The sequence below is a fragment of the Anopheles bellator genome, chromosome 2, assembly GCF_943735745.2.
Source record: "Anopheles bellator chromosome 2, idAnoBellAS_SP24_06.2, whole genome shotgun sequence".
NCBI lineage: Eukaryota > Metazoa > Arthropoda > Insecta > Diptera > Culicidae > Anopheles > Anopheles bellator.
This window is the reverse complement of record NC_071286.1, coordinates 59675330-59689219: the sequence shown is the minus strand read 5'-3', so window position 1 is coordinate 59689219 and position 13890 is coordinate 59675330. Positions and strand designations below refer to the sequence as shown.

At 52.4% G+C, this 13890-nt stretch overlaps 1 protein-coding gene across 1 annotated transcript in view; it reads left to right on the top strand.

The window, feature by feature from the left end:
- LOC131211282 (epidermal growth factor receptor) overlaps nt 1–12776 on the top strand; it is an 84213-nt gene extending 71437 nt beyond the window's left edge. The window contains exons 2-8 of the mRNA XM_058204695.1: nt 6737–7457; nt 7529–8036; nt 8098–8269; nt 8347–8479; nt 8559–8866; nt 8932–10875; nt 11254–12776. Coding sequence (XP_058060678.1) covers nt 6737–7457; nt 7529–8036; nt 8098–8269; nt 8347–8479; nt 8559–8866; nt 8932–10875; nt 11254–11384 — 3917 coding nt within the window. The 3' untranslated portion in view covers nt 11385–12776. The remainder of the gene's footprint in view (nt 1–6736; nt 7458–7528; nt 8037–8097; nt 8270–8346; nt 8480–8558; nt 8867–8931; nt 10876–11253) is intronic.
- The last annotated feature ends 1114 nt before the right edge of the window (nt 12777–13890 follow it).

The following is a 13890-nucleotide window of genomic DNA, read 5'->3' as shown; positions in this document are numbered from 1 at the left end:
CGGTACCTTTACCCGAGCGACACACGGAGCTCGTGACGGAATCATAAAACTATCCCCACTAACACCACAAGCACGCGGGGTCACACTCTTAGCTCCCCATCGCTAGCTGTAAAGACGTAAAGTTTATGGCCGTTCTCTGTTTGTCTCACCCGCGACTGCGCCGCAAATTGAAATCGAACGAGCGCCGAACGCGCGGCCCTGGGGCCTTGGTGAATATTGATTTTTCGAGACTGCGTAAAAGACCAATAGGCCCGTCGGCTCGGCGTCCGTTGAAGAAACGAAACGCGAGAAACGGGAACGGAAATATACTTATGTAACTACGAAATTTCACGTAAAAACAAAGAACTTCAACAGACTTGGCGTTCGTTGGACCGATCGCGATGTCGCCATGCGTGAATAGTAATTAGTCACTGGCCTTTCAGATGGCACGGACACAGCGCAGTGACGGTCGATGACAAAGTCGCTGGAGCTGGCGCGAGAACCGTGCCATAAACCTCCGAAAACTCACGATCCACCCGTTCCGTGATCATTAATTTGTGAGCGAACCAAGTGACGAACCCGTGTGTGGATGATGGAACAGCATCCATGGCTGGCCCCATCGCTCCATCTTACTTTTTCATCTTCAGTCGCACCCGGCACAAAGCCGCGGCCATCAATCTGGCCCGAAAATTCCAATCTCTCTCAGAAGCGGACCGGGTGGATGCTGAGAACAACAGCAACAACGATTCTCGCGACCTCCGAAACTTTAGACAAATGTTCATCATCATCAGGAGCGGCAGCGAAGGAAAAACGACGCGGCCAACCACCACCATATGCCATCCATCATTCGGCGGCTCTCGCTCACTGTGTGGCTCTGTGTCGGTTCCTCATTTTTCTCCCTCATCTTGGGCTTCTCCATCTTCCCTTGTGGATGGCCATCGCCGGGATCTCTGGCAGTGCAGCCGGGTAGGCCTTGTAGGGAGCGAAGCAACATTAACGTTTATTTCTTCCTTCTCAGGCCACGCTCCGGGTCCCCGGGCACTTCGGTTGGGTCGTCCCGAAAGTGGGGTCAGCCTTTTTTTTGTGGACAGCGGCTTCAAACCGTAAATCTTGTTGCTGAGGGAGCAGCCAGATTCGTTCCGTTCGACAAATTGTTTCTAACTTTTCAGAATCTGGACTCTGTCAACCGAAATTTGACTTTGTCTGTGGATTGAAGTTGATCAAATGAACCGTCCAAGGCCGCAGCTAGTTTGGATACCTCTAGCCTATCTTCCTCATTGCAAATCGTGTGATCTTCTGTTGAATGCTTTTAAAGCGATTAATAGATCGTTGATCGGACGATCCTGCAGTAAAATGTCTTGAAGCAGTCCAAGTCGCGAAAGTCCTTGGCGCATTTCGACAGACTAATCCACAGACTGTCTGTTCACTGTTTGCAATGCAAAAGAATTCGTGGGTCACTTCCACTTACTCTTCAAGTACTTAATTTGTGATACTTTCCTTACGCGAAGTAAGTAGTTTCGATTTCTTATTCAAACTGGTTCATTAAATGCCCTCAAAATAAAACACAGCTATTCCCGAACTATCCCAAGACTCACTGGGGGAATTCAGCTACAGCTTAAAACTATACACGCTCTAACCTCTGACGTCGAGCCAATCAAGACTCGTTTAGAAAGTTTATACACTTTTTATAGTTTATATACGCTTCCGCGATCCTCCCCACCCTGCTTAAATTGTCATTAATTTAGTGATCAGTGATGAGTCCTGCTGCATGGAAAATGATTCCATCATCAGCCAAAACCAAAACAGAGGGACTTACTTTTGCGTCGGCCCAATCCGGGCTGCCTGGCTGCTGGAGTTCGTTAGAAACGTTTAGTCCATCCATCCGTCCATCGATGCTGCCGTTCGCTCCTCTGCTTCGGTTTTGGGGAACGTGTTACTCGAGCCCCGAACTCGAACTCCCGAACGCGTGTGGCGTTCGCTTCGCTGCTCTAACTGTGCTTCTGGTGCTACGCCGCCGCGGCTTGTTGAGCAAGTCATAAAAATAACACAAACCCCCTGTCGGCCTCTCCCCCGTTGTCGGACCGATCGGTCGATCGGTCGGGCGTTGTTGGGCGGAAATATTTCCGTAGAAAGTGTGATTTGGTAACAACAACTGTGAGCAGACCGGAGAGAGGCGGCTGAAGATGGACCTGGGTTTCTGGGTTGGCGTGAGCCCCTATTCGAATGAGGCCTCGTTTTGAAAGCATACCCCGTTTTCGGGGTGCTGTCGGTGGATGTCCTTCAGCAGAAGGCACACAAGCAATCGAGTGTCCGAAATCGTGAGTACTCGCGCTCAGTGATGGGAGTTGTTTGTGTGGGTTACTGGGCTGTGGGCATTACTAATTACTGGCTTCGAAGGTGGTGCAGCCTTCACCGGGCCAGCGGGGGCTCTCTTGAGCGAAGATCCACCCACCCAGGACGCGTCACTGATTTCTTGCGCAACCGCACGCACCGTCTCCTTACGCACCCGGAACGGACCTTGTTTCGGTCGTCGATTCGATCGCCGATCGATTTCGAGGGTTTCAGTGTGTGGGGCCTCCCCAATGGAAAGCGCGCTCTTGAAAAACGTTATTATTTTGGTCGCGTGGCGTCGCTCGGACCGGGTGAGTGGGTGTGTCTTGCGGGGGCAGCCAAAAAGCAGCCTGGCCACACCGGGCCACGCGCCCACATCCTCTACGGTGCGTGCGGTGCGGTGCGGTGTGTGGGTTGCGGATACAACGCGTAGCTCGTAGTAGTAGTAGGAGTTGCTGTGGAGAAGGTTGATCTCGTCGCTCTCTAATGGAACCACCGCGGGCGCGATCGGTAAAGATGCGGATAAACAACGCTAAACTGCATTTATTTGACGTTTCGCTCGTTAAGCGCCCGGGTCCGGGTCCGCTCGTTTCTAGGACACCGGCGGATTTGCCCGTTGGACCTGTTTTCGGGACGATAAAAAGTGAAATTAAATCTGGAGCGCGATCCGATCGACATTTCGGACGCCCTGGCTGGCTTTCAGGAATCGATCATTCGTCGGCTTCACCGCCATCGGCAAGGAGTCCATTAGTTGAACATACACACATGCACCGGGCACCAGGCACCGGAGGGCCCCGAAGAACTGGCTCCCGCCGAGACAGGTTGTTCGCGTTGCGAGTTGCGAGTGACGTGCGATTAATATTAATTTATGTAATCACTCGGCAAAAACGAGTCCCTCCGACGACACCGGACCGGCCCGCGGGACGGTCAGCGAAATCACCGAAGGGACCTAAACCCCATCGCGCCCTCCCCCCCCCGGGGGACTCACTCGGTTGCCGCGCGCTCTGCATTATCATAACACATCGCGCCGGAATGTGGGCCATCCGCGAATCGCGCGTGCGCCGGCTCCGGGGATCCAATTTATAAAAATTAAATCACTCACCGTGCGCTGCGTGCGTGCGTTTCGTGAGTGGCTGTCGGCGAGAGAAGAGACAGAGAGAGAGAGAGAGAAGGAGAGCGAAGATAAATGTCCCTCGAGTTGAGTGGCACGCGCCACAAGGATTGCGATTCGGCCGCTGCAATGCAATGTAATTATCGTTCGACAGAGAGATAGGGAGAGAGACAGAGAGAGAGAGACTGATGCTCGTTGCGAAGCTGCTTCCTGCGGCGATGGCCACAGCATAAATCGGTGCAGCGGCCAGCGCCGATCGCGCGCTAATCAATTCGGAACGCTTCGCCGCACGGCCATCGCGGGCTACTAATTATTGATCTCAGCCGAGAGAGTTGACAGTTGCCACTTGACGGACACGAAATGGGACACGCACATTCCGCGGTCCCCCGCTACCCTTCCGTGCCCCAGCAATCATCATCATCATCGGCGTGCGTGGTGGCATTTATTTCCACCGTTTTTTTTTTTCACTCCCTTCCTTGCGCTGGTCGCGGTGATTTGGTTGAGCATCAATTTCCGAGCCGCCGATCCCAGGGGAGCCAGGGGGCAGCTCAAAGCATCAGGGTGACCGGCAATCAAGGCGACATTCAACGCACACCCAGCCCACGTCGTTAAATGGGAGATAGAGAAAACCCGCGAGCGTCCCAAAATTCGGCGATCGAGGGCCCTGTGGGAGCTTACATCGTTTGCTTGTAACCGTTTAACGACCACTTTACGGGATGGGGCGGGACGGGACCACCGACGACGACGACGACGACGACAGGGATGCCAAACGGCCGGTCGTGTCGCACGATCAATCGAACGATCGTTTTCCAAACGCCATCGCCATCAATCGATCGAAAGTCCACCCCAAAAACAGTGTGCTACGTGGTATGAAAAGTGGCGAGTCTGACGGGGTTTTAGAACAACAAGTTTTCTTCACTTAAATAGTGCTCTAGAACATAGATAGAAAGAATTATGATTTGCGCTGGTAAATATGGACATACAACATTGATACACTTAAGGTACAGATCAACATCAAAATTAACGGTGAGATCAAGAAAACAGTCCGAAGGTCCAGTTTTGAGTGCAAAACTTAAAGTTGATGCTCAATACGGCTCTGTCTGTTCAAATAACATTATTCATTCTTTTGAAAGACGGACTGTGCCGTATTCATGAATCCTATAGCCTAATTCTATCGACGTAACTTAAATTTATAAACACGGTTCGGTCCGTTCTTCTTCGGAGACAAAGAGTAAAAAATAACTTAAACTTAAATCTAAATATCGTGAAAGTTGCTTGTTCCTAAGATGTCCTATAAAGATATTTTTTGAAATTTAATTTACATTTGAAGTTTTTCTTTCGGTCAAACCCCGCATCCATTGACAAGGATCATCAACAAAATGATCCTACCAAATTATGTTATAAAATTGACATTGCCATCTGGAGATGGAGAACAGCCTCGCGATATTTCGAACCCATGTAGCATATTCACGGTGCCGGTGCCGAAATTGTGCTGAAATTGAGATAAAATTTCGCACATTGAGTGAGATTAGGCGAAAGTGCCTCCTGTTTTTCCACGGTCGGCAACGATCGTCGCCGGCAGCTAAACTCAAGCTCTCTCTTCCGCCGATGCTTGGGTGGTCGGCTTGGCTCCAATAAGATCACCTCACCACTTTTCAACAACAATGTTCCCGCGGGCCGATCGATCTGCTGCGTTTGGTGTCTTCGTGATTTAGGATACGTCCTATACGATTGCATTAAATCAGTTTTATCGCCGTCCCAAAGCTTTCGCTAGCCATCGGCTCGTTCGAGCCGACAAAATACGACCGTGATGAGGCTGTCAGCCATTTTGTAGGTCGGCCTACTTCGTCCTGCCCTCGTCCCGGACTGCTCGGAGCCAGAGCGAGTGAGTGAGACGGGAGAGTGAAGCACTTTAAATTAACCAAACAATAAATTAACTACTAATCCGATTAGCGGCGCGTAATCGGAAACCATTGTGTCCGAGGACCAGTCGAGGAGCAACGCGCACAGGGTGTCCTTCTGTGCGATCGGTCTGTATCGATTTCGATGCGTGGTTAAGCGGCGAACCACCCCAAAAAAGATGGATGACTATTGAAAAGCTTTCTATACAACGCAAACACCTACAAACGGCCGTTAAAACGTTCGTGTGGGGGTCGGTGGGGGGGGGGGAGGGGGGGAACAAAAACAACCCACCCACCCGGGCCGGTCGCCCGAAAGCGAGAGTGTGGATTAATTTTAATTTGAAAAGCAACATCTCTGTCGCCCACTTTGGTCGGGCCAGTTTTGGCGTCGGGCCACAGCAAAACAGTAGTAACGCTCCCTCGAGGCGCATGTTTGCTGGAGGCGTTTCTTTGGACAACCCGAGAGCTGGACACGGAAAGTGGCCACAGCCCGCTGGTAAGGTCATGTGACCCCGGATTACCGTCGGCAAAGAACGGTGCGAAGCCATAACCTCTGCTCCAGTGTTCGGCTTCGTCCGCTGAAACAGTTGGTCAAATACAGGATTGGAAGCCGGGTTGAGGGTCTCCTGGTGGTCCCACGTCGACGACGTGTTGACAATGTTGACTCTATCTCTCTGTCTGCAAAAGGCCATAAACTGTGATGAATTCTCGGCTCCGCCCGGACCAAGGGGCAAGAGGGCGACATGACAAACACTTTATGGGGGCCCTTTTTTTATCGGCCCCAAGCCCGAACCGCAAACACCAACGGGGAGGTCTCTTCCCGGTCGACACGCCGTTTCGGTTGCTTGCTTATGTTCTGTGTGTTCTGTTTCGGATTAGCCGGCCGTGGTCTAGTTCGGCTCTCCGTGGTCGGACGCCCAGGAATGCCGATGGAAACGTCGGGTCAATAAAACGGGCGTCGGGTCGGGTCCCCAAAACCTACACCCGCTTCATTATACATTCATATAACGAACGTGCGCCACATAACTAACATGGCACCTCGGGACTCGCGGGACGGCCAAATGGTCATCGCAAAACACTGCCCTGTGTTGCCTTAAGTCTGGTTGGCTCGAGTTCTTGAGGGGTCTCGGCTAGCTAGGAGAGTGGCTTATGGCCTGGGTCCGACACCGAATGATAAATAATACATTTCGGACCAGAGTGTCGTTCCAACTCCAATCCAATTGACACGGTGCGCCGCGCGAGCTGTAATAAGTTGTCCAAGACCCGTCCTGTCAAATCGCCGACCCGCCGTCGGGCACGTGCTTCGTTGCGTTGCTTTCATAAATATTGATCGTCTTCGATCGACGTGTCGAAGGACGTCACCGGAGAAAAAGATTATACTGACCCGCTGTTCTTTTCGCGCTCCCTTCCCCAGTATGCATCGGCACGAACGGGCGGATGTCGGTGCCGTCGAACCGGGAGTATCACTACAAGAACCTGCGCGATCGGTACACGAACTGCACGTACGTGGACGGCAACCTGGAGATCACCTGGATACAGAACAGTTCCTACGACCTCGGCTTCCTGCAGCACATCCGCGAGGTGACGGGCTACGTGCTGATCAGCCACGTCGACATCCCGCAGGTGATCCTGCCCCGGCTGCAGATCATCCGCGGCCGCACCACGTTCAAGCTGAACAAGTGGGACGACGAGTTCGGCCTGTTCGTGTCGTTCTCGCAGATGAACACGCTCGAGATGCCGGCGCTCCGCGACATCCTGAGCGGGTCGGCCGGTATCTTCAACAACTACAACCTCTGCCACGTACGCTCGATCAACTGGGAGGAGATCCTCTCCAACCCGAAGGCGAACATACGGTACACGTTCAACTTCACGTCGCCGGAGCGTGAGTGTCCTCAGTGTCATCACTCGTGCGAGGTCGGCTGTTGGGGTGAAGGAGCCCACAACTGCCAGAAGTTTAGCAAGCTGAATTGTTCGCCTCAGTGCTCGCCGGGCCGGTGCTTTGGGTCGAAGCCACGCGAGTGTTGCCATCTGTTCTGTGCCGGTGGCTGCACTGGCCCAACCCAGGAGGACTGTCTGGCGTGTAAGAACTTCTACGACGACGGCGAGTGCAAGCAGGAGTGCCCTCCGATGCAGCGGTAAGTAACCGGCGGACGACTCTGCCGTTGGGACAACTGACTGGAATCGCGCCCTTCATCGTCCATTACAGATACAACCCGATCAACTACCTCTGGGAGCCGAATCCGGACGGGAAGTATGCGTACGGGGCGACCTGTGTACGGAACTGCCCGGAACACTTGCTCAAGGATAATGGGGCGTGCGTGCGGACCTGCCCACCGAACAAGACGCCCCAGAACGGTGAGTGCGTCCCGTGTAACGGGGCGTGCCCAAAAACCTGCAAGGGTGATGGCGTCGTTCACTCGGACAATATCGGCATGTACCAGGACTGTACCATCATCGAGGGATCGCTGGAGATCCTGGACCAAACGTTCACCGGGTACCAGCAGGTGTTCGCGAACTTCTCCTTCGGGCCGCGCTACATCAAGATCCACCCGGACCGGCTGGAGGTGTTCTCGACGGTGAAGGAGATCACTGGCTACATCAATATCCAGGGCGACCATCCGGACTTTACGAACCTATCGTACTTCCGCAACCTGGAGGTGGTCGGGGGCCGCCAGCTGAAGGAAAACTTCTTTGCCTCGCTCTACATCGTGAAGGTAGGTGACGCTGGACTGGACCGACTGGGCCCTGGGCGCTAACCCTCTCACTCTCTGGCAGACTTCCTTGAAATCGCTTGAACTGAAGTCACTGAAACGCGTCAACTCGGGCTCGATCGTGATTCTGGAGAACAGAAATCTGTGCTTCGTGGAGGATATTGACTGGCTGAAGATCAAGAAGAGCAACGACCATGAAACGATGATCCACAGGAACCGCGCCGCGAGCGATTGTCGTAAGTATCGTTCGGGGGGTTCTTGGGGAGCGCTCCTCTTGAGCAAGTGACTCTAACAGATTCTTTTCCCTTCACAGACGCATCCGGAATACAGTGCTCGGAGCAGTGCACCAAGTCCGGCTGCTGGGGCAAGGGCCCGGAGCAGTGTCTGGAGTGTAAGAACTTTGTGTACGAGGGCAAGTGTTTGGACAGCTGCAAGAGTCTACCACGGTATGTATCCCGCCCGGAAGCGCCCGGAACGTCCTCAGTTAAGAATCGCGCTCATAAACACCAATTCCCAACACCACAGGATCTATCAGGTGAACTCGAAGACGTGCGAAGATTGCCACCCGGAGTGCAAGGACTTCTGCTACGGACCGAACGCGGACAACTGTGGCTCGTGCGTGAACGTGAAGGACGGCAAGTTCTGTGTGTCGGAGTGTCCGATCATGAAGTACGCCCTGAACGGGACCTGCGTCAAGTGCCACAAGACGTGCGTTGGGTGTAACGGGCCACGGGACACGATCGCCCCGGATGGGTGCGTTTCCTGCGATCGAGCGATTATCGGCAGCGATACCACGATCGAGCGATGCCTGATGAAGGACGAACCGTGTCCAGGTAAGTCCCAGGTCGCTGTCAGCTCCTGCGGGCTCTCTAACTCACTCCCTTCTAACCTCTTCCAGATGGCTACTACAGTGATTGGGTGCTGCAGGAGGAAGGACCCCTGAAGCACCTGTCCGGGAAGGCGGTCTGCCGGAAGTGTCACCCACGGTGCAAGAAGTGCACCGGCTACGGGTTCCATGAACAGTTCTGTCAGGAGTGCGCCGGGTACAAGAAGGGCGAGCAGTGCGAGGACGAGTGCCCGATCGATCATTACGCGAACGAGGAGACACGCATCTGCCATCCTTGCCACAAGGAGTGCCGTGGATGCCACGGGCTAGGGCCGGACGCGTGCGACGAGTGTCGCAATCTGAAGCTGTTCGAGGGCGATCCGTTCGACAACTCGACCACGTTCAACTGTACCTCGATCTGCCCACCGTCGCACCCGTACAAGCGGTTCCCGCAGGAGACGGGCAAGATTGGCCCGTACTGTTCGACCGATCCGCTCCAGAGTGGCTTCCGGCTCGAGGCACAAACCCAGTACAGTGTGATCCTGATCGGGCTGTTCGTGTTGCTGTTTTGTCTGATCATCATGTCGATCTACTGTATCTGCAGCAGGCAGAAAAACAAGAAGGATGCGGTGAAGATGACAATGGCACTGGCAGGCTGTGAGGATTCGGAACCGTTGCGGCCATCGAACGTGGGTCCGAACCTGACGAAGTTGCGCATCATCAAGGAGGCGGAGATCCGGCGGGGTGGTGTGCTCGGGATGGGTGCGTTCGGGCGGGTCTTCAAGGGCGTCTGGATGCCGGAGGGTGAAAGCGTCAAGATACCGGTCGCGATCAAGGTGCTGATGGAGATGTCCGGGTCGGAGTCGAGCAAGGAGTTCCTGGAGGAGGCCTACATCATGGCGTCGGTCGAACACCCGAACCTGCTGAAGCTGCTGGCCGTCTGTATGACCTCGCAGATGATGCTCATCACGCAGCTGATGCCGCTCGGGTGTCTGCTGGACTACGTGCGCCTCAACCGGGAGAAGATCGGCTCGAAGGCGCTCCTGAACTGGTCCACCCAGATTGCCCGTGGAATGGCGTACCTGGAGGACCGCCGCCTCGTGCACCGTGATCTCGCTGCCCGGAACGTGCTCGTCCAGACGCCGTCCTGTGTGAAGATTACCGATTTCGGACTGGCCAAACTGCTGGACTTCGGATGTGACGAGTACCGGGCGGCCGGTGGCAAAATGCCGATCAAGTGGCTTGCCCTCGAGTGCATCCGGCACCGAGTTTTTACGAGCAAAAGCGATGTATGGGCGTTCGCCGTCACCATCTGGGAACTGCTGACGTACGGGGCTCGGCCGTACGAGAACGTACCCGCCAAGGATGTACCGGAGCTGATCGAGATTGGCCACAAGCTCCCACAGCCCGATATCTGCTCACTCGACATCTACTGCATTCTGCTGTCGTGTTGGGTGCTCGATGCGGACTCACGGCCCACCTTCAAGCAGTTGGCGGAAATGTTCGCCGAGAAGGCACGCGACCCCGGCCGGTACCTGATGATTCCGGGCGACAAGTTTATGCGCCTCCCGTCGTACACGAACCAGGACGAGAAGGATCTCATCCGAACCTTGGCGCCCGTCACGAATCCGGCAGGTCAGGCGGCCACCACGATCGACGTGCCGAGTACGATCGCTGAAGGGGACGAGTATCTGCAGCCGAAAGCGACCCGACCCGCCCATCTGATGCTCCCGGGACCTTCGGCCGCGGAACCGTCGGAGGAAGCACCGAAATCGCTGCGCTACTGCAAGGACCCTCTGAAGCCGGACGACGAAACGGATAGTGGCGCGAAGGAGGTTGGTGTGGGGGGCATCCGGTTGAATTTGCCTCTGGACGAGGACGACTACCTGATGCCGACGTGCCAAAGCCAAGCGCAGTCCACACCGGGATACATGGACCTGATCGGTGTTCCGCCCAGCGTCGATAATCCCGAGTACCTGATGGGTTCGGCGCAAGCCATGGCCATCGGAACGCCTCCACCCAACTCTCCGAACCACCATCCGCTGCACCACCATCACCACCAGTCCCAGATTCAGCTGCAACCGATCCAACAACCGCTGCAGGTGCTCCAGCAGCAACACCAACTTCAGCAGCAACAGCAACACCATCACCAGACGCAGCTTTCGCAGCTAGCGCATCACTCGTCGTCTTCCAACGGCCCCGTGTCGTCCCTCAGTCAGGGGGCCACCCTGCCCATCAGCCACACACCCAGCCCGAGCAACGTGAGCGGTGGATCTACGAAAAACCCCGCCAACGAAGCAACGCAGGCCGTCATCCCGCTACAACCGGTAGCGGGCCCGGCGGCGGCGACGGCGGCGACCACGACCACGTCTTCCGCACTGCACGAACCCCAGTCACCGCCGACCCAAACGATCGGCATCCCGCTGTCACCGACGGAAACGGAAGCGACCTCCTCCGAGCACGAGTACTACAACGATCTGCAGCGCGAGCTGATCCCGCTGCACCGCAACGAAACCACTGTCTGAGCCTCTCTCTTGCCACGACCCGGGAGTCGAGAGAGCCGTGAGCCTGTTCTTGGTTCGAAGTTTTTGTTTTGCCAACAGTTATTTGATTTTAAGTAGCGAGATGTGCCTTCGGAACTGCGGCATGGTCTGCATTTACATCGACAGAAAGGAAGGAGTACAGTTACTAGAGTACTTAAATGCCTACGACAGAGGGTCCATTAGTGATTGGTTCGGTTTAGGGGAAGGGTGGATTGAATTGCGCCTTCTGTTATAAATAGTATATCAACTGAAGTTAAGAAGCCGCGCTTGTAGCCATTCAGCACACTCTTAGCCCGTGAGACCCGTACGATAGACAGTTTGCCCGAGTTGGAAAGAAGCTACAGAAAGAGGTTTTACGTATAAACATTTCATTTGAATACCTGTGATACTATTTTTAAAGTTGTACTCTTATGGCGCGATTTTAAATGTAAGGCCTGGAACATTCAACGAGCAACGTCAACAAAAAAACAGTTACAAATAACCTACACAGATGAACACAGATTTCCCGAGTCTTTCGCCAGGAGCGAGGACGTTCCGGAGACAAAGTTTAGACAAGTATTAGCATTAGAAGTAGCATTTAGAGCAGACGGACGCCAACGAAAACCCGTCGATCAGTGATTGAAGAATTGAAATCTATCGGAAAACCCACCCAACACCCAAACTACTTGCCTGCACAAGACTACTTAACACACAGGAGAGAGAGAGAGAGGTCACTGGTATCGGACTCTGCGGGGGAACTCTGGGAAAATGTCCCCACTTTTGCTCCTCATTGTGCGATGTCGTGGGAATAGCAATACGGACTAGAGAATGACAGATTCGGCTGCGCGTACTATTGTTTTCGTTTGTTAGGTGATGCAGTTGTCGGTAGATGATATTGTACATACGGTACATCCGTTGCAAGCCTGCAGGTATTAAATGAATATCGAATATAGTGGAAGTGTTTTCTAGAGAACCAGATATATATATATATATAGTTTTATGTACATATAGGCTAGGGCCGCTAACGTGACGGGCTGATATACTGTAGAATCCAGGACACCAGAGGGCTCCATTTTAGTCGAGCTTGCATTAGAGCGTATGGGGGTAGCGAAGTGGCAATGGTAGGGAGCTAGTAGAGAAGGATTTTAATTAGAACGTCGACAAGCGAACGCTGTTCAGCCAGCAACTTCCCACGGTGTCCCGATTGCAACGCAAGGACATGCGACACTCACAAGCACACACAGAGAGTTGCCAAACGCCGGACTCGACGGGAGAAACGTACTGCAGAAACGAAATCGTGCCATTTTTTGAGTCCGGTTGGCGGAGGCCTTGCGCGCGACACTGCGAATGGAACGCTGCGAATGCGGAACGCTGCGAATGGGGGAACGCTCACTTGTTGACATTTTAAATTATAAATATTTTAAAGCAATAATCCGGTTGTTGTGCCCCTTTCATTGCGAGTGTTTTACTGAAAGAACAAACCGTCAATGTATTTTTAGTCTTTTGGGACTGCCACAAGAACCAGAACTGTAAATTCTAGTGACTTTTCTTCTGAAATAAATTACTTAATTAAACTAATAAAGCGTTCGACCGGTTTCATATTATTTGCAGATTCTTTTCGACGGGCATAACCGCCATTTGCATCAAAATGAATTCAAACGATTTGCACGCAATCGGAAAAGGTTGTGCGCAAGCGTGAAATATTTCAGGCACGAAACGAAACAGTCGAACCTCAAGCTTGATGCTGTCAGGAGCCGTTAAGGTTCAACATTATTTTGAAATTTATGCAAATTTATTAAATTAATTTATTTATGTATTTAGTTCCTAATCTATCGTTTGTCTTTGAGCATTCAAAAGAAAAGTAAACAATATTTGAACACATTTGTTTTGCGGGTGGTATTTTTACAGATTTTAAGTAAAACTTGATTTTTTACAATTTTGAGCACATAATTGATTGAGAAAAGAACCCAACATAATATTCCTTTTAAACTTAAAAAAAACGTTATTAACAAAACAAAACAAAATAGAAGGCGAATGGAAAAGAAGAAAAAAAAGGACTGCCTATAGCATTGTGAGGAACACTTCGCCTAAAGAATCCACAATATTGGCATCTTATCAGTTTCGGAGTTGCCTCCAAAATTATGGCCAGCTTCTATTTTGGGAGAACTTTTGATTGAAGCCCAAGAGACATTCATTGTTTTAGGCGCCATTTGAAAAGAAATGATTGCGAAAAGGATTGAATCATCACGCCAAATTTTGATGTAAAAATACACATTTTTATGACCGATTTGTATCGAATCCCATTCTAAAATGAAGTACAAGTGTGTATACGTTTCGGATTATAATGTTTGACTCTATGCATATGTTTACACTTTCTCTGCGTTTGACATTATTTTTATTGCTTTGCCTTGCCAATATTACATATGCCGTGTTGAGTACGCCTATTTTTCTTTACCTATTTTTACAGAACCTTACGGGAGCTAAAACAAAACAAATAGTACACCCTCAA